Raw genomic sequence first — 27861 nt, 5'->3', positions numbered from 1 at the left:
TGAATGATTTCAACAGTGTTTTTAGTTGTTAGATTTTTTATTTGACTCGAGCTTCAAATTACTCTCACTACAAGAAATACACCGATTACTATCGGATTTACCGTCGGATTTATCGTCAGACTTAGTTTGACGGTATAAACAGGGTCAGACTTACCGGTGATGTATCCTATGAATTTGTTCAATTCGAGCAACTCTTTACTGTTGGATAAATCTGACGGTAACTTTGGCGTCATATAGCGCATTTTGGCGCCAATTTACCGTCAGATTTTTCTGCTAGTAAATCCGATGGTATTATTTTTTCTTTCTTTTCGGCTCAATTAAGCCACAAATAGTCGAAAACAATAACTTATTTTATTAAAACTCAGGTTAACAAAATTAAATGCTCTATGTGCTCCAACTTCAACCTAAGTTTTGAGGTCATGACAACACGTGCAAGAAGGTCGTTGTACCTCTTGTTAGCCTACTCCGCCTGCTGGTGAAGCTTTTGTGTCAGCTTCTACACCTCCTCCCTCAAGTCTACAACTTCATGGGGATCGGCAAGGCTGGTGGCAGAGGCAGAGGCAGGGGCAAAGGAAGCCGCCAATGCAGAGGAGCGGAAGCCACTGGCGAAGAACGATCCCAACACAAAGCGGCGATTCTTGTGGGGTTCAGAGGCGGTCTGGCGCTAGACTGTATCGGGATCTACCGCTGAGGTCTCTGAGCCGGCTCCGTCGTCGTCCCCATTAGGTAGCTGAGATTGGTAGGTCGCAGCCTCTAATATCTACGTGTATTGCTCCTGTGTCACACATGTTGTGATTAGGATAACACTTAATTGATTTTAAAGTAAACAAAATTAATTTCAAACTTAGAGGGACTTGATATTCACATAATGGGTCGCAGACTGCTTGTCAACAAACCTCTCCTTGTTCGCCTTCAAGGCATGTGTATACTTGAACATCTCCGCCAGTGTGGCCTCATGATCCAACGACTTAGACTACACCAATTCAAGCCAACCAATAAGAATTAATTAACAAAGAACTACTCAGCAAATATTAATAACATTAATTAATACTAGACGAGTATTAACAAATTACAATACTTACCAGTCTCTCTTTGTCTTCATGAAGGTTGCCGACCCACCCGTATATCTGGACAACCTCGATGAAGCCCGATTTGTGAAACGTTCGTCAGACAATGATACTTGAACCCCTCGTCTATAGCAAAATGGGTATCCAGCCTCCGCTTGATGTCTGCAAGGATCCAGGTTGTTAGGTGGGTGCGCCCCTGACGAAGATCGTTCATCATTTGCTGAAGGCGTTTCGCTGCCCGGTGGTCGAAGATCTTGCGGATCATCAGAGCATGCTCCTGATCCCAAGTAAATTTCAACTGCACATAGTGATTCAACATTATATAGTCAAAATAAAATACAGTTCAGATACAGTTAATTAATTGAACAAATTAAAATCTTACCCCCAACTTCTGGAACCAGCGCTCTCTGACCTTAGTAGGGACCTTGGTGTAGGTCGACCACGCGTCGTCGTACATAGATCTAATGACCTCCGTGATTTCCTGTGTGCAAGCATTGTTGTCTGGGTGAACCTATCAATGAAAAAACTTAAATTAGCAAACACATACAACCTTAACAATTTCAAAATAGATTGCGGATTAAAAGGAAATAAAATAGATGAGTACTCACGCCTACATGCCGTCGGGCCAAATTCTCATCCGGATCACAGGCGGTGGTGGGAGGCATCTTCTTGGGGGGAACCAGAGGAATCACCCACTGCAGGATCTGTCGCTGCTGGATCCGTAGGGGAGCGTAGCAGTAGGAGGCACATAGTTTGAGTTTGGGACCATGATGAACTGCTGGTCCACTGGAGCTGCCTGTGACATCATAGGGGTCGACGAAGTGCTCGGGATAAAGGGTGATGACTAGACAGTCCTCGGAGATTTGGTGGAACCTCGCCCTCTACCACGACCACGTGACCCACTCGATCTACCTCTGCTACATGTCGTCATGTCTGCAAAAAGAATATATTACTAACACTGATCAAAACACAATTAATTTCACCAACTCTAAACATAATTCTAATTTTTCAATTTCACTCAAAATCTTATAAAAATATCGACAGAGTCTCCCCTAAAGTTCGAATTTCTCCACCCTTCAAGGGTTTCATCCAAACCAAATATCTATCAACCCAGCAAATATTAATTTTTTTCAATCATTATTAAGGCAACATATAATGGTTGAAATCCTAATCCACCTACCAAGAGGCTTCAATTATTTACTAAACATTCAAAGCATTCTAACTTTCAAAACATTCTCACAAAGCATTCTAACAAAGTATTCTAACTTTTCTAACAACTTTTCCCATTATTCTATCTCATTTTTTTCGATCAAATATATCCTTCAGAATTTCAAATCCAAACACTACACATAGTGAAAGATAATGAACTAACGGAAATTATTCCATAACGACCAAAATTTCAAGTAAAAATACTTGAATAATTGTTTTCTAGGACTACCAAAATTGAATCGACTTTCTGTCATTCTCTAATATAAAGCAGCAAACAACTTGAAAAGGAAATTAAAGCACCGAAAAATAATTTTCAAGTAAAACATTAACAACAAATTAACAATAATGATAAAAAATACCTAATGGAGATTTCACTAAGTAGTTCGAATAATCAACACAATTCTACAATAATCAACACAAATCCTAATTTATAATAACTAACAACAAGTAAAATTAACAGGAGTTTCTGACCTCGACGAGAAGAAGAGCAGAAGCGGTGACAAGGGGTTCGCAGCAGCGGCAGGGACGTTTGCAGTAGCGACAAGGGCTTCAACGGCAGCGGCAAGGTCATTTGGAGTGGCGGCAGCGGCGGGGTCGTTGTAGCGGCGGCGGCAGGAGCATCTGTAGCAGCGGTGGCGGCGACCTTTACAGCAGCGGTGGCAGTAGAGGTGTTCGAAAGAGAGGCTGGGAAGTGAGAGAGATGAGAGAGAAACAAAATTCGAAATGAAGGAAAAGATAGTTCGTGGTTCCAATTTAGGGCACGATTACCGTTGGATTTAGAGGCGGATTAATCTGACAATAACATGTTACGGGTAACCAAAACGCAGTGTTCCATTAACCGTGTCTACCGTTGAATTACTTCGATGGTAACTCCGACGCTATGTTTGGCACCTATTTGCCTAGTGTTCCCGCTAAATATTTACTGGCGACCTTATCGTCAGAAACGATTATCCGCCGGTAAATATTTGGTATGACGAATCCCACAACAAAACCGTTGCTGAATCCATGGGTAAATTCGACGCTAACGTGAGACGCTAAATCCGACGGTATTCAGTGCATTTCTTTTAGTGTCTTCAAGAACATTCCAGATTTGATATGCATGCGTATTCATACTCCACCACTCGATTGATGAAGTTTGACTCCATGGATGCTATGAGCCATGCTATGAGACACTGGGCTTGGAGCTCCCATTATGCGCATTCTGAAGTCTTTATTCCACTGATTTGATCTGCTTCTGAGGTGAACCTGATTGACAATTTTTTTGGATCTAGGTGATTCTATAGTTTGTTGACTTTGATGCATGCTAACGCTTGCTTCTTCCACACTTTGAAATTGCTATCGTTGAGTTTTATGGCCGAGAATGCAGTGAAGACATTCTAATTGAGTAGGCTTGTTTTAAGACTTATGTGTGCGTTGTGGTATCACTTAATGTGCCACACTAATAAATTTTGATGCTATTAATAAAGAAAATGACTGAAAGACTAACACGATTAATTTAAAGTTTTTAAAGGACGAATTTAATTAAGAAAATCTTGTGAGGACTAATTTGGAGAACAAATAATATTTCAATAACGAATTTGACCATTTACTCAATTTTCTATATATTGTTATGGCTTGGAGGTAGTGTGGAATGTGGATGTTATTAAGCACACAAATTTTAGATTAATTTTGATTAAATAACGTTGTGTACAAAAGTAGTTTATTTGAAAACTATGCACTCATCTTTTAGTAAGTTCTTTGTTGTGACTATAGACAAAAAGCCTGATGTTTATAGCTGTTTTCAACAGAGTTTTCCACCTTTTTTTTTTTTTTTTTCGAGTTTGGCACTGTTTATATATGCAAGATTGTCCTCCTTAGATGCAGAACCAATGGTAAGAGCTGCGATGATTGAGTTCACATGAAATGATGAATTCATAGCCATCATGTAAGAATAACGGTGGTGCTAGTGATCACACATTATTGAATCTAAGGTCTTGTATGTTTTTCCTTTCAACAATTCTTGTTATTTTTATTTTATCTTGGTGTATGGGTTTAAGAAAAAGCAATCCAAATTCCAAACATGTCATTTTTATTTTTTAAAAATAGAAAAAATGAATAAAACAAACATGATTTTGAAAATAAAAAATTTAAAAATTGAAAATGTTTTCTTAATCCAAATACATCCTAAGTAATTAAAGTTAAGAAAATTAAGGAACGTAAAACTTTTGAATATTTATTTGTTATTGTTTAAAAATTAAAATTACTCGAATAATTATAACATAGTAAAGTTGTTTTTTTAAAATCAATAAGGTTGATTTATTTATTCAAAAAAATATTAGATAATTATTAGAATTTATTATTTTTTATTATTAATTAGTTATTAATATTTAAAAATATGAAATAAAATATATTATTAAATTATTAAATTAAAAAAAATAAACTAAAAAATTGAATTTATGAGTAAGTAATAGCTAAAATTAATAAATTCTGATGACTTAGCATTTTTCTTTCTCCAATTCATTGAAATAATTCTCCTAAAACAATTGGCTAAAAAATAAAAAAAAATTACAGACAATTTATGTTTAATGATCAGCAAAACCCTTGCCCAAAAGGCCAAAACCCTTTTCGTCCCCCGCAACATATTTTTGCGTCGCCTTACTTCTTTCTTCTTCTCAGTCATTACATCTTTCCTTTTTCTCTGGCGGCCGCTTCATCATCGTCAATCTTTCTCCCTCTTCAACTCTCCCACGGCAGCACTCCGCCGCCACCACCACTAAGTTCTTACATCGTTCGGTTCAGCAGGGAAGAATATGGCTGCTAAACCGGGTTCGGATCCGGACTTCGGGGCACTGCGAGAGCTCTTCAAGCCTCACATAGAGTCCTTCGATTACATGATTGACACCGGCTTGGAAACCATGCTCAGCCACATCAAGCCCGTCGAAATTTTCGACCCTTTCACTTCCACAAAGCTTAGAGATATCCTTTTCTATTATATATTTCAGTTTTTTCTGTTCGTTCCTGTTTCACCTCATATTTTAGCTCTAAACTCATGCAATTTCTATTTTTCAGTTGTCGGTTTTCAGCACTAACCATTGCATTTTCTATTTTTTATTATTCTTTTCTTTAACGTTTCGTACTCTCGTTGAGTGGTGCGGTGGTGGATGAGCCTTCGAAGGAGCGAATTTCAAGGAAAATGCGGGCTCCTTTGTATCCATTTGAGGTAAGTTTTTCCAACTTTCACTATTTGTTTTGCTATGCAGATTGTTTTTTTAAGTTGTTGTTCTTTATGTTCAGTGAATGACTCAGTATGTGCAATTTTTCTTTCTTTTGAACAGTGTAGACAAGCTGGAATTTCTTATACAGGGAAGTTCATGTTGGATGTATGCTTTCAATATAATGATAACCCAAGTGTTGTAAGAGAACGTGTTAGTTTTGGAGAGCTTCCCATAATGCTACAGGTAGATTGGTTATTGTTTGCTTTAAGCTTGGGTTCTTGAGTTTTGAGAACTGTACTAACACATAAGCACGAACACGTTCTTGAAAAAAAGTTGTACATGTGCATATAAGTGTGGTTTTTAGAGTGTTGCTGTGCAAGGAACTATAGTGGAAGTTGCAGGAAATTTGCTGTTGTATAACTAGTAATATTATGAATATGATGGATTCTGTGCAGTCAAAGAAATGCAAATTGAAAGGTGCTAATAAAGAAAAGCTGGTGTCCTGCAAGGAAGAGGCTTCAGAAATGGGTGGGTAAGTAGTCTAACCTTTTCTGTGCAGCTTAACATTGGTTTGTACAATGTTTTCAATTACAGGGATAATATATGCTCCTAACTTAGGGGTATACTATATTCTCGTTTGGATGAGTTGTTTGAGTTCTTATGTTGATGGTCTAGATTTATTATTTATTTTCTCTCTTTCTCCTTGGTGTTTATTTTTGAAGTACTTCCTTTTGGTTAATGCTTATACAAAAGCTTATGATATTTAAACCTTTTCAAGAAATTCTGCTAATTAATAATAATTGATGAAATGTTGTTATTATAAATTTAATATAGATTAAAGTCAGTGAGTTGGTGCTGAATCACCATAGCAGCTCTATTTGGAAAGCTGATTTAAGCCGTCATATTCTTATTTTGTTGTCTTATAGGCATTCCTAGGTTGCTTGTTTATCCACCTGACTATATGACTGATGATTCCTTGATCAAACACCTTATCTTTTCAGTTACTTCATTTTGAATGGCCTTGAGAGAGTTATTCGTCTATTAATTATGCCAAAACGGAACTATGTAAGCAATCTTTTTTGTCTTATGCACTTCCTTTATTGCAAGTGAGCCTGAGCTATCTTGTTTCTGTATGAGTTAAAATGTGTTATACTAGTCCAGGAACATGTAATGGGACTATTGGGACCAAGCAGCTTTGAAGGCTATTCATGGATTCCTCGATCCCACATCACAGATTTATTGATTTCATTACTTGTTTCTTAAATGTTGTAGCCAATGAGTATGGTGCGGAATTCATTTAGTGACCGGCGAGAGGGATATACCGATAAAGCTGTTGTAATAAGGTTTGTTATATCTTCGCATTTATTTTAAAGAACAAAATTACATTGTATCCTGTTGTTTACATATATCTCCTTTTATGAAGAACAGGTACATACATATTTTCATTTCAAAGATTGTTGCCGTTAATGTTACTATAATTTTCCATATAGTCTACCGTGCATTCGTATTAGTATTATATATGATAATGCCATGGCATTGCAACTAATGATTTTGTTTGTTTGACCTTTCCTTGAACTTTTCCATATTGTATTCATTTAGTCAGTTAGCAGTTAGCACTACAACAATTTAACATCGTTTGATCATGTACCAAATCCCACCTAGTGGGTCAAGGCTTAGTTGTGTATTTAAATGTTTTACTAGGTGTGCAATGCTTCACCTATAGATTTTTATCATATTACAATTTTGACTTTTATGACCAAAGGGATTGAAATGGGAGAGAAGGAATAGTAAAGGGAAGGGAAGGGAAGAGAAAGTATTTGCATGTTTCTTTGCTTTCTTTATGATGTTTCAACTGAAGATAAAACGGAAGTTTGCTTTTTTATTTCTTTACTGTTTTATTTTGTGTCCAAAAACTCCAAAAATAAACTTTTTTAAATGTTTAACTCCCAATATCTAAATCGTTTATAACTTCTTTTTTAATAAATTATTCAGGTGTGTAAGAGCAGATCAATCATCAGTAACAGTAAAATTGTATTATCTTCGTAATGGGAGTGCAAGAATAGGATTCTGGTAAGAAGTCTTTGGTTGCTACTTCCTTTTTAAAAAATAAAAACCTGGTTCTTTGTTTCATTCACATTCTTTGACTTGCATCTTAAGAAAGTTTTGATGATTTTGAATTTAAAATTTTAATGACAGTTTTATTTTAATATCATTTTGCAGGATGAAAGGAAGGGAATACTTGCTTCCTGTGGGCATTGTTTTAAAGGTAACACGTTCTGATTCTGTTAAATTACTGTAAATTTTGGCTTGAAATTTTTCAATGAGATGGAATTCTACAGTTTCTGTTATCCCATTTTCCTTGTTCTATATTTGGTTTGCTAATACATATATGCTTACAACAGAACTGATCTTTTTGTAACAGGCCCTAATTGACACCACAGACCGTGAAATTTATGTAAATTTGACAAGCTGCTATAATGAGAAGTACGGAAAGGGAAAGGGTACTGTTGGGACTCACCTTGTCGGTGAAAGGGCAAAAATAATTTTAGATGAAGTTCGAGATTTGTCCCTTTTCACTCGCCTTCAATGTCTAGAGTATATTGGTACATAATGCAGTTCTCTTGAAGACCCTATTGTTTCTGAATTTGCATACTTCTATACTAATTTTCTGTGTTTTAAATTCAGGAGAGAATTTCCGGCCTATTATGACTGGACTTGAAAATGACAGCTATCCTGTTGTATGTATTATTTATTTTTGTTGAAGAAGAGGTTCTTTTTACCTTATTTTTGTGTTTGTTGATTTCATGAATTTCCTTCAATGCCAGGTGGCTGATGCTGTTTTAGTGGACTACATATTTGTTCATCTGGAGAATAATTTTGACAAATTCAATCTGCTAATGTTAGCTCCTTTTCTCCTTCTATTTGGTTATTTTGCATAGTCAGCACTTTTTTTTCTTTTGAATATAACATATTTGCTGTGAAGGGCAGCCTTAGAGTAATAATTTAGTTGTCTCCTTGTAACCTTTATCCCGCTTTTGGATATTGTCTGAGATAGAAATATAGAGACAATTGATAGACACAGAGATAAAGACGTATATATTCTGTCCTCACTTTTATGAAATACAGAAAAATACATTAATGTTTTCATCTTGAGACAGGAAAATTGTCTGTTTCTGTCTCTACAACCGAACGAGTTTATGCATCTTTTATCTTTTTATTTCCGTCTTAGAGACAGTATTCAAATGTAACCCAAGGTCATGGTTTCAAGCAGTGGAATTAGCCACTGACGCAGATCAGGCTACCTACGTACCCTTTGGATTCGTACGGCGGTGCAGTTGGCCGTCCCCCAGACCAAGTGTAATGTGGGATGCTTGTGTGCATCACCAGACTGGCCTTCTATATAAGATATCTGTTGTGAGTCTTGTGTGCGTGTTTCGGAGAGTTATTTCACAATTTAATTTTTTTTCATAAGATGGAAAAAGTTGAAAATTGATTTATCTAAAACTTATTCCCACAACCTTTTACAAAAAAGTTGAAAAAACATTTTTTGTTTTGTTTTGTTTTTGTTTTTGAGGCACAAGCAGTAGTATTCTTTTCGAAGTCTTATATATTGAGATTATATATGGTTTCTTTTCTGGTTCCTCTATTCTACTTTTTAAACTATCTCTTTTTAGAGATCTATTTATTATTTTCTTATTTTAGCTTCTATTTTCCTTCTCCATTTAGCTTCATGTTGCAGAAACTTTTCTCACTTATAGATCAGACATCAGTACCTGACAACCCTGATTCCTTGCAAAATCAGGAGGTTTTACTCCCTGGCCATCTGATTACACTTTATCTTAAGGTGGAAAGCTTTAAACCCCTTTTCTATAATATATTAATCCCCATATTTGTCTTGTTTTATTATTAGAAGGATCCTTTCTAAAAGTCTTTTTCTGCTGTCTTATCACTTTTACACAAACAAACAAAAATAAGAGGTTGGTGTTTAAGCTTTTTTCCTCACCTGGTTTTATTATTATTTTTTATATTAGGAAAAACTGGAAGATTGGCTGCAAAGAGGAAAAAAGCTTGTTCAAGATGAGATCAAGGAAAAAAGCAAGAACTTTGATATCGGCAACAGTATGTATTATCTTTGTTTCCTCTTGCAATGTTATTTTCTATGACTAATTCTCTGCTCCTCCCCCTCATCCCCCTTCTGTTGGCATCTGCTAATATCTTTGTACTTGACTTTTTGTGGAATATTTATGAGACCTCAAATAATAGAGAAGAGATAGGTCAGAGAATTTAAAGAGAAGAGAGATTGAACTTTATCATGTACTCCAATATTATTATTGAGCTTAGCACCAATTGGTGCTTATATACAGAGAGAAGATAGCTTGTGGTGCAAGCTAGTACAAAGGGCATAATTGCCTTTTCATGCATAAGTTAGTTATGACCGTTGTAGCTAACTACAGCTGTCCTTTCCTAGCTGGATCAGCTATTCTAACTAACTGATTCTCTAGATTATACTAGCTTACAATATTAATAAATGATTTACTGGCCTCCCCTTATTATTCAATGCACCCTGTAGTCTTTAAGCTTCTATGTGATGTCTAAATTGATGATAGTTGTCATGATCTTTTCTTTACATTGTTTGCCTCTTTGTTTTGCAGTTAGGCAAGTAAAAAATCTTTTTGAGAAAAATCCACCAAGGCATATCGGTACAACCATTGAAAATATGTTGAAAACTGGAAGATTAAACACACAGACGGGTCTAGATCTGCAGCAGGTATGCACTTGCCAGTTCTCAGTTAAATTATGCCGGTGCTTATGTTTGCAAACCGTAAGAGATGTACCTAAATTATTCTTTGTATTTCTTCACATGTCAATATAATTGAATTGTATCCTCTATGTGAAGGCTTAGTGTTCGATATTTCTACCTTTTAAAGTATCAGATACTAATAGGAACTGGGCCTATAATTAACAGGTCTTGATAGATAAGTATTAGAGTAGCTCTTAGTAGCCAACGATAATGACGGTGTTAGAGGTGCAGAAATCATCAGTTTAGAAATTAGGAAGTCAGTAACTAGGAGAAGAATGGATTTCTCAAACATGTTTGTACAATTATATTCTCGTTGTGAAGTCAAACATACTTGGGATTTCGTTATTCTTTGAATCAGTCTATCAGCTGGTGTTAAAGCAACTTGAGCTGGGGAGGAATATATGTTGGAATGAGAATAGAAGCAAAGTCTGAGTCTATGTAAAATCGCCTACTATATTCGAGTCACTTAGCAGGCAAGGGTTAGCCAAGGTTGATCATTGCCAAATCTTGGAGGTTTGGGATATTAGTGATGGACAATGTCCAAGAATTATAAGATAAGTGGACACAGTCTTGAGTTTCATTCAAGAGTCTATCTAATTCAAAATTGGGTTCTGTAAAGGAAAATTCAGAGTGTTGAACATGGAAAGAAAATAATGAGCAATGGAGAAGGGTTGAGATGCCTTTGTTTTTGAGTGGGTGCTGATGCTTATAGGTGGGTGAGCTGAATAGGGTGGAATGGCATTTCAGCAAGAGCATACAACATGGAGAGTGACTTGTTGCTGCCAGAGACCTTGAAGGTTCAACAATACTTGGCTTGAATGACAGGTGTCTTACATTCAGAATCCTAAGTGGTCCAAGCTTCGGAGTTATTCTTTAGGTCTCAAAATTTGATAGTCCAAAATCCATGAGATATTGCTATGCTGGATGCAAGAAGGGTTTGCTAAGAATATATGGTTGAGACTTATATAAGGCTACTACTAGTCATTTAGAAGATATATTTGGAGGGTGTTTTCATGAGTTGTTCAAGTGAAGAGGTAAGACATGAAGTAATTTCATCCCCCTGAAGCTTTATTCTATTTAAAGAATGTGGCTTCTTCAATTGGTGAGATATAAATCGATTCTAAAAGAGGGAAACATTAATGTTGAAGAATGTTCGGAGATATAATAACTGTTCTTTTTCTAGAAACAATGTGGGAGATGGAAGAAAACATGCCCAGGGAATAAAGCCCAAGGGAAATTGAATGATACAACTGAATTCAGAGGTGGATAGCAAATTTTTCTTTAAGGCAGTAAACTGAGGCTGGAATGCATAGAGAAGAAAGAAGAGATCATGATGGGGTAATAAGATGATGTGCTGTGCAGGGTTTCAAGAAGGCCAACCATGCTTTCGCTGTTAAAGTGGTTGGACCTAGGTTTTGCTATACATGCAGTGGCTGGTGGGTGGTTGGCAAGCATAAACCAGTACTACCGCTGTACAATTGCCATTGAGGAGCTAGCTGAGACTGCTGCTGCAGAACATTTTCCTAGTACTGATATGAGATTGCTGTCAACATGTTAGGGAAACTCTGACCAAATGGGCCAGAGCCGACTTAATGATGAAAATACCATGAGCTTAAAATATATAGAAGAAAAAGACTTGATTCTTTTTCTGGTTGGATCATGCCCTGACAGTTGGGAAGATTGGTGTGGAAAATGGTGAAATTGGAGTTGCAAACCCTAGGCCCATTTTTGGACTTGTTGGATGAAACCATATTTTCTTAGCAGTAGAAACTGGTCTGTAAAGGGTCCTATTTACCAATGGTTGGCAGTGAACACCTTGAAAAGATTATGTCTGTGGCAGATAAATGCCCCTGTTTTTCTGGATGATACATGTGGATGACAGGGCAGGATCACTAGTGAGAACAAGAGCTGCCCATAAGTTTAATGTATCATTAGCATTTGCAGAGAAATATAGGTGATTGGATGAAATACGCATTATGTGGATGTTATCATACCTTGAAGCATACCTATATCCTTGCTTGTTAAGCTACAAGCTTGGGATGAAATCTTCCATCAGAAATGTTATGTTTCCTTATTGCAAATCTTATTCATTCCTTTGGTACAGCCTTTTTCCACCTTGATACACCTATTTGGAAATCAAAAGTTCTTTTTGTGAGTATGCTTGCTTGAGAGGTGATTAGGTGAAAATGGGTGGAAAATTCATGCATGAGCTCACCCATTTTACCCACCACCCAAACACACCCTAAGGTTGACTTCTTTGTTTGAACAATTCTGCTTAACTGAATTAATTTCTTACATGTTGCAAGTTCATGATACATAAGGTTATCTCTGTCAAAGTTAGTTATATGCTGGACAAGTTCAGAATCAGAATTGATACCACATCTATTTTTGTATTGTTTTGTGGCTAACATTTTATGAATACCTTATTTGGTATGTTGGTGAATATTGGGTGGGTGTGCCGTGCAACCATAGTTGTCAAATATATTGGCGATCACTTAGAGAATTTTGCAAGAACTGCCATAGTCTGTTTAAGGGTGTTTCACTAACTGATATGCAAAGGGAGCATCTTGCATTGTTCTATAGCAAATCCCTCTAGGTGTTAATTATATCCTTTTGTATCTATGTGAGTAAGTCTCATCCACTTTTGTAATACAATTTCTTTTTCCATTAAAAAGAATCCTTATCATTCTAGAGGAATACCTGTCTTGGATATGCTAAGGGATTGAAAAGTTTTGTCATTAATAGTGTGTTTCTTGGTTTGTTCTCTTCTTGGTAAGAAGATATCTTGCTGTCATATCTTGTATCAACTTCATCTTAATAAAATTATTGTTCCCAATCAAAATTCAATTATGACAATATAATTGGTTGATTGCTTTATATATCTTTCTTTATGTTAGCATGATGCCCTTTAAAATTCATTTGGTTATATTTGCTTGATCAGAGGGCAGGCTATACAGTTCAGGCTGAAAGGTTGAACTTCTTACGTTTTCTTTCACATTTTCGTGCTGTTCATCGAGGGGCCTCATTTGCTGGGCTACGTACTACAACTGTCAGGAAGCTTTTGCCTGAGTAAGTACATTTTTACTTATTTAGTAATTCAGCGTATTACATATTCTTGTTATAATATGCACCTGACTGTATCTATTATTTATGAGATATGTTTTTCTTGCAACAGATCTTGGGGTTTTCTTTGCCCTGTGCACACTCCTGATGGAGAGCCCTGTGGATTGTTAAACCACATGACATGCACTTGCAGTAAGTTATTTGTTATCTTTTCCTGATAGTGATGTATTATGTTAGTGTACCTATCCATATTTGTACCATATTTTGCATCAAATTTTGTCACCTAAGATACAGTCGTTTGTTATTTCTATTTGCTTTAGTGTAACCTTACATCATAAAACTCTAGTATGCTGCATTGCTGCATTATATTCCATTGGTTTCTGTTAACAATTTTCATATTGCATCACCCTTTGTTTCTGTGAGGATGTTCACCATAAGTGTTGTGTTATATTTCTCTGGATTAATTAATAGCTGTTATTCAACTGTTCAAGTGAGATGGTACTTTAGGATTTTACCTTCAACACTTAAGGTGTTCCAGAAGACTAATATATAAAAATGTATGGCAAAATTCCCCATATAAAATATCATAAGAAGTCTACCAATGCTTGGTTTGTACAAGTGGTCAACCACTTGTTCCCTTTAAGGAAGGTCTATGGTTTGACTCTCTGAATGGAAAAGTATTACTACAGAAACAGACAATTAAATTATGTGGTAATATTTATTGGTTAAATAAATTGTTTCATCACTTATCTTCAGAGACAATTAAAGTTCCGTAATTTTTCTCTTCTCTTTTGTCAGGGATTACTTCATTCATCGATCCTCTAGGAAGAGACTATTTTAAGATAAAAAAAGATATCCTCGATGTTTTAACTGAGGTTGGAATGATACCATCTTTGCCAAAGCTAGTTCTTCCTGGCCCACCTGAATTACTAACTGTTCTTTTAGATGGTTGTATTGTTGGTGGTATACCTTCCAGTGAAGTTGAGAAAGTTGTGGCTCACATAAGACGATTTAAAGTGTCATCTGCTGGAGTGGTTTGTTTTTTTTTTAAAAAAAATCATATTGTGTTTGCTTACTGTATGATATATCTTTTTCACATTGACTTAAATATTATGTGTTGCAGATTCCTGATCATCTGGAAGTGGGTTATGTTCCATTGAGCATGGGTGGAGCATATCCTGGTCTATACCTGTTCACATCCCCCTCAAGGTTTGTTCGGCCAGTGAGAAATATATCATTTCCTTCAGATGGAAGTGAAAACATCGAACTTATTGGGCCATTTGAACAGGTAAAAAGTATTTTTTTTTCTCTGTTTAACATTATTTGGATTAAGCCAAGGTTGCTTAAATGGATGAATTGACACACTAGACTAAATAAGATTAGGAATGATTGCAGTAGAGAAATATTTCACATAGCACCAATTAATTAGAAGATAAAATCTCATCTTAGGTGGTATGAAGGTCATGCTCGGAGAAGTTTTGCCAAGGATCCACTTAGGAGAGTGGATTAGATGGAGGGTAGTTTTGTAGCTAGAAGCAAAGGGAGACCTTGGGGGAAATTACTAGAAGAGTTTTTAAAATTTCAGTGTGGTTTATATTTTATAACAGTACTTTGGCAATGATTAATCCATGTAGCCGAACTCACCAGCTGAGACTTGTTTAACGCTTGAATTCTTTTTTGGAACTGAAGAACTAAAGCTATCTTTATTGAGATGAGTATTTTCACACAGGATCTATCCAATCTGAGTTACACCTTTTTATATTCCTTGTCAGGTTTTTATGGAGATAAGATGTCCTGATGGAGGAGATGGAGGAAGGAAAAGTTCATTCCCTGCAACTCATGAGGAAATTCATCCAACAGGAATGCTTAGCGTAGTGGCTAATCTTACTCCTTGGTCAGATCATAATCAGAGCCCAAGAAATATGTACCAGTGTCAGGTATTTGTCTTGGTGTGTTTAAGACTGTGAGACTGCTTGATCAACAGATGTTTTCAGATTGTTGTTGCTTTCATTGTAGATGGCAAAGCAAACAATGGCATTCTCTTCACAAGCAATTCAACATCGTGCAGATCAAAAATTGTATCACCTTCAGGTTTGCTCAAATTTGCTATGTTTTATGTTTATAGATTGCAGATACCCACTGTTCCAGATAAAAATGTGGAGCCGCCCTAATGTTTGGTTTTGTAGTTAATTACTTCCGTTGCATCTCACATATCATTATTTTATAATATTTTGCTTTCCTCTTATAACTTGAATATTTTGTGGTTATTTTCAGACTCCCCAGAGTCCCATTGTGCGCACAGGTGCATATACCAAGTATTGCATTGATGAATTTCCAACAGGAACAAATGCAATAGTTGCAGTTCTGGCATATACAGGGTAACTGCTTTAGAGCAAAGTGACTGTAATTTAACCTTTTATATTTATAAGCATATTTGTTAATCTATAAACGGATCACAGATATGATATGGAGGATGCCATGATTTTAAACAAGTCATCAGTGGAACGTGGGATGTTTCACGGACAAATATATCAGGTTTGATATATGACAAACTAGTTATGTTTTCTTGATTTTGATGTGTTACTGTTTATGTCTCACATCACTATTCGCATGACATTATGATTGGGTTTTTGAAGTTTTAGCAGTTTATACTCAATCAAGTTTCTTCTGTTTGAAACTTCATTGCTGCTGCTGCTCTCTCTCTCTCTCTCTCTCTCTATATATATATATATATATATCATGGTGGTATAATCAGCAGAGTACACTATAATGTTTGATTCATTGCTGACCTCATGTAGTACAAGTTTTAGTGGTGGTGCTGAAGTGTGATTGTATTTTTGATGGTTTTGTTGTTCCCCACTCCAGTCCCTGGCTCCGGCTCCTCACCGTCACACACACTAACCCTAAACACCCAGCGGCAACTCATGAATCCTTGACCATTGGTCTATTTGTAGATATATTCTGCATTTCCAACATTATAGTCTCTCATGGTCTGGCCTAAAAGGCCAAATGTTCACTTAGAGTACCTTGCTGTTATGCTCTTTCTGGAGCCTCCAAACTATCACATTTCTTGTGACTAGTTGACATCGGTAATCTACTGCATACACTGATTTGTGTTTGCTTCTGTACCTCCATGTCCTATTATGGTGGTGTAGTCCATGTATTGATATTTCAGTTGTTTGCTTTGACTGTAGATAATGTTTCTTGCCACAAATTCTGATTGTAAATTTTCCGTAACACTTTTTATATGCATCTCTAATTCCGTTTTCTTTTATATTGTAATCCACCTATATTAAATTTCAGTTGCAAGTTTTGACTCTTAGGCAATGTTTCATGTTATTATGATTGTTAATTTGCTTTATTGAATACTATGGCAGACTGAAACTATTGACCTGACTCAAATGGGTAGAAAGTCAGGCAAGTCAAGCCAAACCCCAAGAATGTTCAGAAGAAGCAACATAAACAAATTTGGTTGTACACTTGATGCAGATGGCCTTCCACATGTTGGCCAGGTTTGCTTTCATCTGTGCGTGCGCGCCCGTGTGTGTGTGTGTGTACACGCACACCCTTCTCTCATTCTTCTCCTGACTGCAACTTTGTTACTCTTAATTTGTGATTTCCAGTTCATACGACCGGATGAACCCTACTGTAGCATTTATAATACAGAAAGGAGTTCTGTGCAAACCTTAAGAAAGAAGGGTACGGAACCTGTTTATGTTGATTATGTTGCTGTTGATGTCAAAAACAAGAAGGATCTTCAGAAGGCAAGTCAATGCTTTTGCATATATTTCCTTGTGTAATTGGATAGTAGGTTTAAATTTTGAAACATTTATGATATAATAAATTTAAATAGATATTTATTGGTCCCTATAACCTATGCTATTGGGTTGCTTAATCCATGAACAGTAGTATCAATGCCATTCACCCATTGTGCTGAAGTTTGAACATTGTTGCCCACATCATTCATTTAAATTATATATATTTTTAGCAGTCAATATCCATGAACAGCTTTGAAGAGTTCATTTGTCAGAAGAGGTTCTCTAATTTACAAATAAATGAATGTTATTTTCCTGATGAAGTTTTATAGTAGCAGTTACACTAACCAATCCTGGTAGTGTATTTCAAGTAGTATTACAAGATATGTACAGCACAAGCTGTAGAAGGAAAAATTTATTACAATTTTTATTATTCAATTTAATCTGTTAACTTTTTCTTGTGCTTTCAATTTCTGGAGCAGGTCAACATACGGTTCCGACAGCCTCGGAATCCTATCATTGGTGATAAATTTAGTAGTAGGCATGGGCAAAAAGGTGTTTGCTCTCAGTTGTGGCCAGACATTGATATGCCATTTTGTGGAACTACGGGGATGCGCCCAGATCTCATAATCAATCCGCATGCATTTCCTTCCAGAATGACAATTGCAATGCTTTTGGAGTCTGTTGCTGCTAAGGTATAACACTTAAATGAAGAGATAAGCACGAAGATATTTATAAATTATCACACACTTTTTGTATTTTGATGGGAATCATGTAATGACTGCTCTGCAAGCATTTTTTTATATTGGTCACCTTCTGGGTGCTCTACACATCTGCTTCATTAAAGATCAATTATAACGTGTAACTAATTCTTTCAGGGAGGCAGCTTACATGGAGAATTTGTAGATGCAACTCCATTTCGTGGTTCAGTGAATAAAAATGATGGGGAGTCTGAATCAAAATCAGGTTCACTTGTCGATGACCTTGGTCTTATGCTAAGAAAAAAAGGATTCAATTATCATGGTTTGGAGGTTCTGTATAGTGGGGTTTATGGAACAGAATTAACGTGTGAGATCTTTATTGGGCCTGTTTATTACCAGCGGTTACGTCATATGGTTTCGGACAAATATCAGGTGAGCAAATCCTCTGTTTTGTCAATGCTGCTTCATATTGTTTTCTATATTCTCTCCTAGCTTGGCAAGATTCACTTGAAAAGAAATTAACATTTCAAATTACTCCTTTTATTCATGCAATTTTTTGGTTTTAAAGCTTTTGAAGTGGTGTGTCTAATTGAACTTAAATGTGACAAGTCATTATTATCTAATATTCTAATTTCACTTTGTTTCCTATTTTGATATTGGAAGCATCGGACTTGTTTGGTCAAAGAAAACATTTCAACCCAACTCAATCCCCAAAATATGTGTTGGCAAAGAATCTGACCCAATGCATTAAAAAAAAGGGTTCTTGAGTGGTCTCAAACTTGTGTGTAAAACGTGTAATTCAATGTGCTTTTCTTGGACAATGGTTACTGGCTACCTTACAAAAGCTTTTGTTGTCATTCGATTTGCAACACCAAATGCATTTTCCTTTACAGGTTCGATCTACTGGAACAACTGACCAGCTCACCAAACAGCCAATCAAAGGACGAAAACGTGGTGGGGGAGTTCGATTTGGAGAAATGGAACGCGACTCTCTACTTGCGCATGGGGCTGCATATCTTTTGCACGATAGGTTGCACACCTGTTCTGATTATCACATTGCTGATGTATGTTCCCTTTGTGGGAGCTTGCTTACAACAGTATTCATCCAACCCCAGAAGCGGCCGGTGCGGGCGATCGGGGGGCTTCCACCTGGAAGAGCTCCAAAGAAGATCATGTGTGATGCATGCCAAACAAGTAAAGGCATGGAGGCAGTTGCAATGCCGTATGTATTCAGATACTTGGCAGCAGAGCTTGCAGCCATGAACATAAAATTAACTCTTAAGCTAAGTAATCAAGCTGGAGCCTGATATGGCGAAGTATGCTTAGCATGACAGCGTGTTAAGATTATTATTTATGGGAGCTCATATGCTTGCTCCCGTCACTGGGAGTAAAAGTTTTCCAAGTCATGCAATCTTGATTTCTGTTGGTTTCGACGAACAGATCCAGATAGTAACATAGTAAGGAAAGTTTTGACGTTTTCACATTCATCTATGTATTGTTGTCAATGTAAAATATTAGCTAAATTATTTAGTGTTGCTGAATTTTTATTTTCTTTTGTAAAATGTGACATAAAGAAAACTCGAAGTGAAAGAAGTCTGCTATTTGTATTTTAATTTTTATTATTGATTAGAGATTTCCAAGGGCCTCATTTAAATCCACCTAACTTTACGGAGTAAATCCCTATAGTAGTCCCTCAGATTCGCGTAAATACTCAATGCAGTTCTCAAGATCCAAATTTTTTCATTGTAGTCCTCCAGATAGAGCTTCGAGTACTCATAGTGGTCCTTGGGCATATTTTTGGTGATAAGTCATTATCGGAACGCTGACGTGGCAACGTTTTGTCACGCTGGAGGGCTCCAACGGTTAGCTGAGTTGGCTAATTTCCAATTTATACCCACGTTGGTTCCTCCCATTATATTTAACCCTAAATCTCCAAATTTTCATAAAATTTATCACTTCTTGTTCATCACTCTCTTATGAGCAAGAGCCTAGACGGAAGAATGATATGGCAAAAGGAATCCATCCACCTTGAGAAAATTTAGTGAAAACAGCATTGACGTAAACCCTTTTCATGATGAAAAACACAACAAAGTAAAGGGTAACCAGCACAACTGGGGTTCTCCATATCATGATCATGACTAATGTAAGTAATATAGTGGTGATAAGCATTACTAGGCTCACAACGACACCGGCAATAGATGTCATATACCTAACATCAGAGGACAGACAGCAAGTAGTTTCAGTTACAGATTAGAAGACAGCTTTCAAGTTGTGACATAGTGAAAGCTGAAATAAAAGCTGTCTGTCCCGCATAAGTGAGAACTAAAGATGGGTAGATTGTGAATAGAAAAGCTATCTGTTACCAAATACAAAAGAAGAAAAGGTGAGAATTCTGTTAATTGGCTGAAAAGGAATCATACCCTTGTAAGGCATACCAAAAAATAAAATGAAACAAAGTTAACCTGAATAGACCTCTGATTGAAATTACCAAGATCAGCAAACATTGCCTTAGAACCTGTCAAAGTGAACAATTAAGAATGAACAAAGGGAAAGATAGTATGAAAATACACATTGCACTTCCACATACAGAAGAAGGGGAAACCTTTCATTTTCCCTTAAAAGTAATCAAGTTTTATATTTAAGAAAGTGATCACTTTATTCATCTCAAGCATTAAGTTGCAAGTCTCTCTTTGCACAATTCTCATATAGCAAATTTAGTCAATAACCAAACCAGAGCATGCCAAGTTGATAAGAAACTCATCTGAAATTGGGTTTCACCTCAATTGCCAAACAAATTAAAATGTGACAATAAAGTAGCAATAAGCATCTCAGAGAATCTGTACAACATGACAGAAATAAACATATTGAGGTAGACCGGCAATTTATCAAAGAAAAAATTGAAGAAGGGACTGTGGAACTCCCTTTTGTTAGATCAGAAGATCAATTGGCAGGTGTCCTTACGAAAGCTGTCTCAGGCAGAATTTTGGCCGAAGTTCTCAGCAAGTTGAGTATTGGTGACCCCACTACTCATCTTGAGGGGAAGTGTTAGAAGATTGAATCAAATCAGGGAGATATTTTAATGATCACGAGAAATATTAGGAAAATCAATGTTATCAATTTAGGATATTTCCATAAATAGAACCCTAGCTATCTATAAATTAGAAGAATTGTTGTAAATCAAAATGCATCATAAAGAAAATAACATTTCCTAATCTCTTCTTATTCTTTCTATTTCCTAATTGTTCTTTCTTTTTCCCTTAAACCCTCGATACCATCGTAAGAGTCACACGTGTCCAAAATTAAAATTAGTTTTCGAACCTAAGGTGGCAAGCGGGGAAGCCCGCCCTATCCCGTCCCGCTCCGCCAGAAGCCTGCCCTTTGGCGGGTTGGCCCGCCCCGCCCCGCCTAGTGAGGCGGTCCCAAAATCCCACCCCGCCCTGCCTAACGGCGGGCTGGCGGGTTGGCGGGCTAAGCCCACTAAATATTCTCTTTTTTTTTTTTTTTACTTTTAACTATTATAATTTCTAAAGGCATAAAAAAATAATTTTTATATTCACAAACATTAAAGTCTTTGTAATAATAAATATTGTCTCCAAAGTAAAATAAATATAATCCAAATATAGTTATAAATATTATCTTCAAAACAAAATAAACATAATCCAAAACACTCAATTTTCATCTTCATTCTCTTGTAAATTGGGTTGGGGAAAGTTGAATTTTGGAAAAAAAAATTAAAAAAATACCCTTGCCAAAAAAAAAAAAAAACAAACCCGGCGGGGAAGCCCACCCTGCCCCGCCAAAGCCCGCGGTTTAAGCGGTGCGGGTTAGGCGGGCTTTTACTATTTGGCGATTCCAATTTTCTAGTCCAACCCACCTTTTTTGGCGGGTTACGCAGGCCGTCCCAGCGGGTTTAGGCCCGTTTGCCACCCTTACCTAAGTTAAGCCCATTTAATTTCTAGAGTAAAGTATCGTTTTTGTCTCGTTTGGGGTAAGTCCTATTTGTGTCCCTAACGTTTAAATCGTCCTATTTGTATCCTTAACGTTTATAAAAGTGATTCAATGTTATCCTACTATCATTTATACTAACAAATCAGATTATATTTTTCAATTATTCTCACTTGAATGTATTCATTCTCAATTAGGTCTCACTTGGATGTGTTCGATTTTAATATTATACCCACTATTTGTGTTTAGATTCAATTATGTCTCTAGAAAAATGAATTATGTAAATATTGTAGGAATTAGTTTCAACATTTGATGAGCTATTTTTCGAAGTAGATCATCGATTATATCTCAGACATTTGTATTCTAACTTCAAGAAGAAATTTTTAAAACTCAAACTAAAGCGCTCATGATACGTAATTGACGGCAAAATAACATTGAATAACTTTTATAAACGTTAGGGATACAAATAGGACGATTTTAAAATTAGGGACACAAATAAGATTTATCCCAAACGTTAGGAACAAAAACGATACTTTACTCTAATTTCTAATAATCATCTACTTCTTTCTTGCACTACAAGCTAAGATATTCAGTTGAAAGAAATAAATGCATGACTCTCTTAATTATTAATTACCAATGATCTTTTTTTCCCCTTACTAGTTGACGGGTGCTATATTGTTACCTTAACCACCAATGTTACTATTGAAACACGAGTATTGAAACACCAATGTCTATATTGGAGGATGTTTATGACATATGGCAGGACATGCCCCGAAGGAAGAACAAGGTTGTGCTTCAGAACAAGAGAATTTTTCTCATCAAACACTATAGATCTTTTTAGTTATTCATCATGCAGTTAGTTTATTTCTATTTTTCATTTTTTTTTATTTATATATTTAGTCTAATTATCATATTTATTATTTTTCTTTTATTAATTTTTCTTCTCAAATGCTTTATACATAGTTTTTATTGTATTTTTACATGATATCCAAGTTCTTACTAAAAAATTGATGCATTCTAATTATCAGATAACTCTGTGCAGTGATATAATAATTTTTTAATTGATCAAATTTTGAATTAAATCATACTCATGTAATCAAGTCAGCTTAATCACTACCAACGTTAAAATTTCTCTTATATCTGAAAAATCATATAATCCCCATAATATATTTCTACCAGATTTCTTCAATAAATACATAACTATTTGTATACATGTATCATTCTGTATGCTTAAACCATATGTAATTTTTATTCTTAAACACAATTTAACACTTTCATGTCGTATATACTTTTTGTAGTATTGATCACAATTATATATTTAATTGTTACTTCAAAGTATTGGATTAGTTTCAGTGACTTCTCATTCATTTTACACATAAAATAGCTCAATCAATAGTTTGACACTTATTTTATACTAATTTATTTTAATGAATTTGTACTCCACTCAATAATTTAACTTTTCTCTGAATCATACATTTTTGTTATTTTTTCACTATTCTATAACAGTACATAGTACTAAATTCTTTATCTACTTTACTATTCACAACATTATTTCTTTGTTTTCATATTTGGTTATATGTGTCACTTAATTCGTACATTCTACTTAATTTTTTTTTTGTGTACAATATCATTACTTATAATTCTAATCATTTATCTTAATTTTATTTTAATCAATCATCTTAATTGTACATCATGATTATTTTTATATTCTTTCTCGTTATTATTGATTTTTTTTGTGAAAGTTATGATAATTATTCACATTATAAATATTGCCTTCCTTCAATTTGTTTTACCACACTAAAACAACTTTTTCAGCACCATCATTAAATTAGTTTGATTATATTTTTTTATTGTCTTTTTTTTTTATTTTAAACAATAATTTTATCTTTTAACTTGCTAAAGGATATTAAAACTACTAACAAAAATTAAAATTATAGAATAAAAATCAAAATCTTAAAATTGTAATCAATCTAACCAAACAATCCAATTTATTATAAAACATTCGTACATATGTTATTAACATAAAAACATTTTTTTAATGAATAATTTTCATTAAATTTATCATACTCGGACAATTCACTGGTTATTATTATATAGCAAGCCACGTTAACACTTTCTTTTTCCTTTTATTTTGTATGATTCGGTGGTGATAATGATGAATGATTAGTAAACTTTTTTATTTAATATATATATATATTATATGCATTTGTACATAAGCCATGTTTTGGCTTTCTTTTCTTTAGTTCCTTAAGGCTTCGGCCAAGGAAAATAAATACATAATAATATAATATAGTAATGATAATAAGTAAGAAAATTAAGTAATTATATAATAATAATAATATAATAACAGTAATAACAATAATAAGGATAATAGTATAATAATAATAATGATAATAATAATTAATAATAGTAATAATAATAATAACAATAAAAGTTAATTTAATTTTTGTCTTATTAAAATATTTTTTGATAAATAATTTAAATTTAATAGAATAAATTATAATTAAATTAAATTTTAATAATTATAAAATTTTATTTAATTATTTTTGTTAAAAATAATTTTTTAAAAACAAAATTTTAATAAATATAATAACTCACAAAAATAATTAAATAAAAACAAAATTTTAATAAATATAATAACTCACAAATAATTAATTATTTAATTTTTAAAAATTTAGAATAACTAATTATTTAATTTTTAAAAATTCAGAATGAACAACTCAAACTCTACAAATTCACTTTTATTGAGGTCTAATCACCGCTAAAATAGTACCGATAAAAAAATAGATAATATATCAAAATAACTATTCATTCATTAAAATTAATTTGTGAATCAAACTATTCTTGTAGTTATTTTCTTTCAACATATTAATATTTTGTCAAATTTGTTATTTTTCTTATGTTACTATTAACCTATACGTAATTTTACTCTTTATTCATACTATTCACTATTTAAAAATACCTCTTTTATATATTTTAAAATATCATACAAGTGCTATTTAACATTAATATCTTATTTGTTATCAAATTTGATATTTTATAAATATGGAACAATATCTTATGCTTTGAACAATTTTAAAGGTTCTAACTAAAAAAACATAGCTAACGACATTAATGTTAGTCGTGGATACATTCCACTCAAATTTCAACTAGTAAAACTCTATTAATATGTAGGTTTACATGTTAGATATATTAATTCGTTCTGACACATTAAAAAAATGGTTATTGATGGAGGTAAAATCGACAAATGTGTAATTATCAAAATTTAAACTAAGAACTCTCTTTTTATATAAAAGAAATTTTTTAAAATAAAAAAAATATTAGGAGAGAATATATATATATATATTTAAAATAAAAAAAATAATATTAGAAAAAAAAAATATATATATATATATATATATATTAGTCGTTGCTGAGATCTAAGGCTGCATGATTATTGTTAGAATATAATTAGTATCAATTATGATCAATTAGAATCAATTAGTATTTTTTAGTATATCTGAATATTTATTATAAGAGATTACGTCTTTATTATTACGATTTTTTTAGTACCTATAAATATTCTTTTATATTGTATTATTCGAGACAACTTAAATACAACTCTGAATAATATATAATTCTTTTTTCAGTTTAGTCTCTTGTTTCTAATATGGTATCAGAGTCATGGTATCCTCCTTGAAAATGATAGGTTGTTTTACTTGCGGTGAAATCATCGTAGTTTTTGTGCTTTATTTTTTCTATGCCATTTTTTCTTATCTTTTGTCACTCTTTGATACTTTTTTTACCTCACCGACTAGCCTATTTTCTTTGTCTTGTGTTTTTCTCAGTTGAATGATCAAACACTATTGTCATTCGCTGCTTACCTATTCTCATGAAGAAATCATATAATTTTTGCTCCCTTAACCCTCCCTATCTTTAGTAATATATATATATATATATTACTTTTTAAGTAGTAAATTTAAAAATTAACTACTTTTGCTAATATGTTAATATATGATTGATTGTCTGTTCTTTTATAGTATATAAAAATTAAATTATATATAATTATATATTAAATACATAATAATTGATATTTATATTTTTATAGAATTCTTTATCAAAACTGTATACATAATAATAACTCATAGAAAAAAAGATAAAATTCATCTGATATCTTAAAAGAAAATTTTGTTTTGAGGACCTATCTATTTATCAAAAAGTGGTAAATTTGTCTTCCAAACTCTTTTGAAGATTTGAGATTGTTTTAATTTCTTTTATAGTTTTTTTTTTTTTTTACTAAAGATATGAAGACTCGAACCCGCAACCTCTTAGATGAATATGAGGAGTTTATGTCATTTGAACTATTACTCATTGGCAATTTCTTTCATAGTTTCATCTATAATTTTGTGCTGATACAATCTTTGTGAATACTGTTGCTTTTGAAATGATATATTGAATATATATTTATCGGTGAATTCTACCATGTAGAAGAAAGATTCCTTCTATATGTGTAAAAATTTGTTGTCATATTTTTAGTAGAACAAATGTCTAGAGAGAGAATACAATTACAATTACAGTGGAAGACAAAAGCTGATGTTGATGCAGAATGTGGACTCCACTGTAGTGGATTAATTTCATCAATAATTTAATAATGTAAATTTGATTAGGTATTAATTATGAATAATAATGATGGACTGGTTTTTGGTTTTTTTTTTCTTTAATGGATTTAAGTTTCTGGGCCAGGCCATTTTTTCTCTAGATTTGGGTCTTAATTGAATTTTTTTTATGAAAAACAAAAATAATAAACATAATATCTTATGGATTTGGGAGTTATTTGAATTTTTGTTGGTTTGGGTCTTAATTAATTTTTTCTGTGTAGATGTAAGTGTTGATTGATTTTTTTTTTATGAAAAGTGGACACTTTTTTTTTGTCATGAAAGCTGTATTTTTGTGTTCTTGAAAATATTAGCTTAATCTTTTGCACATATTATTTTTATTCTAATACTATTAATAATCTTATTGTTAATAATGTTTTAGACTATAATCATTCATTAGTTATGATTTTATTATTAGTTATATGGTTAATTTTGTAGTAGGTAAATTAATCATTAGTTATATGGTTAATTTTTGTAGTAAGATACATAATTTACGTTATAAAAAAAATATAATAGTGCACAAGATAAAATAGTTTAGCATTTAGAATTTAATTTTGGTTCGTTTAGGGTTTATTTTGATGATAATATTTTTGGTACGTGATAAAATTTTTGTATTGTAACAATTGTAAATCGATGATAGAATTTAGTGTTTAATTAGAATTCTTTTCGTAAAACCTTGGTAAAAATTTTGAATATATTTAGTTAATATAGTTGTTAGAATTTCAAAATATAATTTATAATTTTTACTAAAAAATGAAATATGTATGCTTTTTTCATGAGTATTTTACTAAATGGCATCATGTTATTTAACAAGTTATATTCATACTTGACAATAAATAATTTATTAATGTAAAAACGATCACAAAAAGAATATGTTAGATGGATGTTAATTTAGAATGATTCATATATGTAATATGTATACATATATGTGTATGTGTGCGTATGACCGGAAAGATTAAAATGAGGGTAAATCACATCAACAAACTGAATGCGTTCTAAATTTATATGAATGTCCAAAATATAAAGTGGTTATATGAATTTATTGCAAATTTTTGTCAAAACCATTTTAAATCTAAACCCATGAATCTGATTTACCTTGAGTGTGGTTCGATTATTATAGTTTCGATTTATCTCCATAGAAGCTGCTCCTATTAAATCGAAGCTATTGACTTCGTTTTACGTAAATTAAATCAAATAGATTCGATTTACATGAGATAGTTTTCACTAAAACATTTTTTCATAGTAAATTGATTCTCATGAATTCGATTTACTAATACACCTACTAATTCTAATCATGTAATTGAACATTCATGTAAATTTAAAACTCATTCAGTTTATTTATGTAATTTATCCTTAAAATGAATGTTGTCACTTTTATACATTAAATTAGTTAATATAGAGATTAAGTAGAGTATTATCTATTATTGGATATGATATGATATCATTCTTTCATGATTCATTTAGGTGAATTTTATTGCTATTTTTTTCTTTC

General features: G+C 33.5%; 1 protein-coding gene and 1 long non-coding RNA gene across 2 annotated transcripts; one reads left to right on the top strand and one right to left on the bottom strand.

Annotated features, from left to right (window-relative positions):
- The first annotated feature begins 4839 nt into the window (after positions 1-4839).
- On the top strand, positions 4840-19438 carry NRPA2 (nuclear RNA polymerase A2). The gene is made up of 27 exons (XM_016314620.3): positions 4840-5231; positions 5393-5475; positions 5591-5713; positions 5926-6002; positions 6472-6535; positions 6743-6813; positions 7463-7540; positions 7691-7736; positions 7893-8073; positions 8156-8208; positions 8296-8369; positions 9197-9314; positions 9502-9589; positions 10123-10238; positions 13213-13340; positions 13447-13526; positions 14133-14368; positions 14458-14622; positions 15107-15271; positions 15351-15425; positions 15609-15712; positions 15794-15869; positions 16712-16846; positions 16958-17098; positions 17572-17784; positions 17968-18222; positions 18684-19438. Exons 1-27 carry the CDS (start codon positions 5066-5068, stop codon positions 19095-19097), a joined length of 3525 nt encoding a protein of 1174 aa, XP_016170106.1. The 5' UTR covers positions 4840-5065; the 3' UTR covers positions 19098-19438.
- Positions 19439-19886: 448 nt separating this feature from the next.
- On the bottom strand, positions 19887-20981 carry LOC148549836 (uncharacterized). Its single transcript, XR_015896097.1, has 2 exons — positions 20253-20981; positions 19887-20146 (listed from the first exon to the last, which is right to left on the bottom strand). It is a non-coding gene; the product is annotated as an uncharacterized LOC148549836 (long non-coding RNA).
- Between the last annotated feature and the right edge of the window lie 6880 nt (positions 20982-27861).

Source organism: Arachis ipaensis, chromosome B8 (assembly GCF_059453495.1).
Source record: "Arachis ipaensis isolate K30076 ecotype BB chromosome B8, ASM5945349v1, whole genome shotgun sequence".
Lineage (NCBI taxonomy): Eukaryota > Viridiplantae > Streptophyta > Magnoliopsida > Fabales > Fabaceae > Arachis > Arachis ipaensis.
Note: the sequence above shows the minus strand (reverse complement) of the source record. Positions and strands in the feature narration are given on the sequence as shown.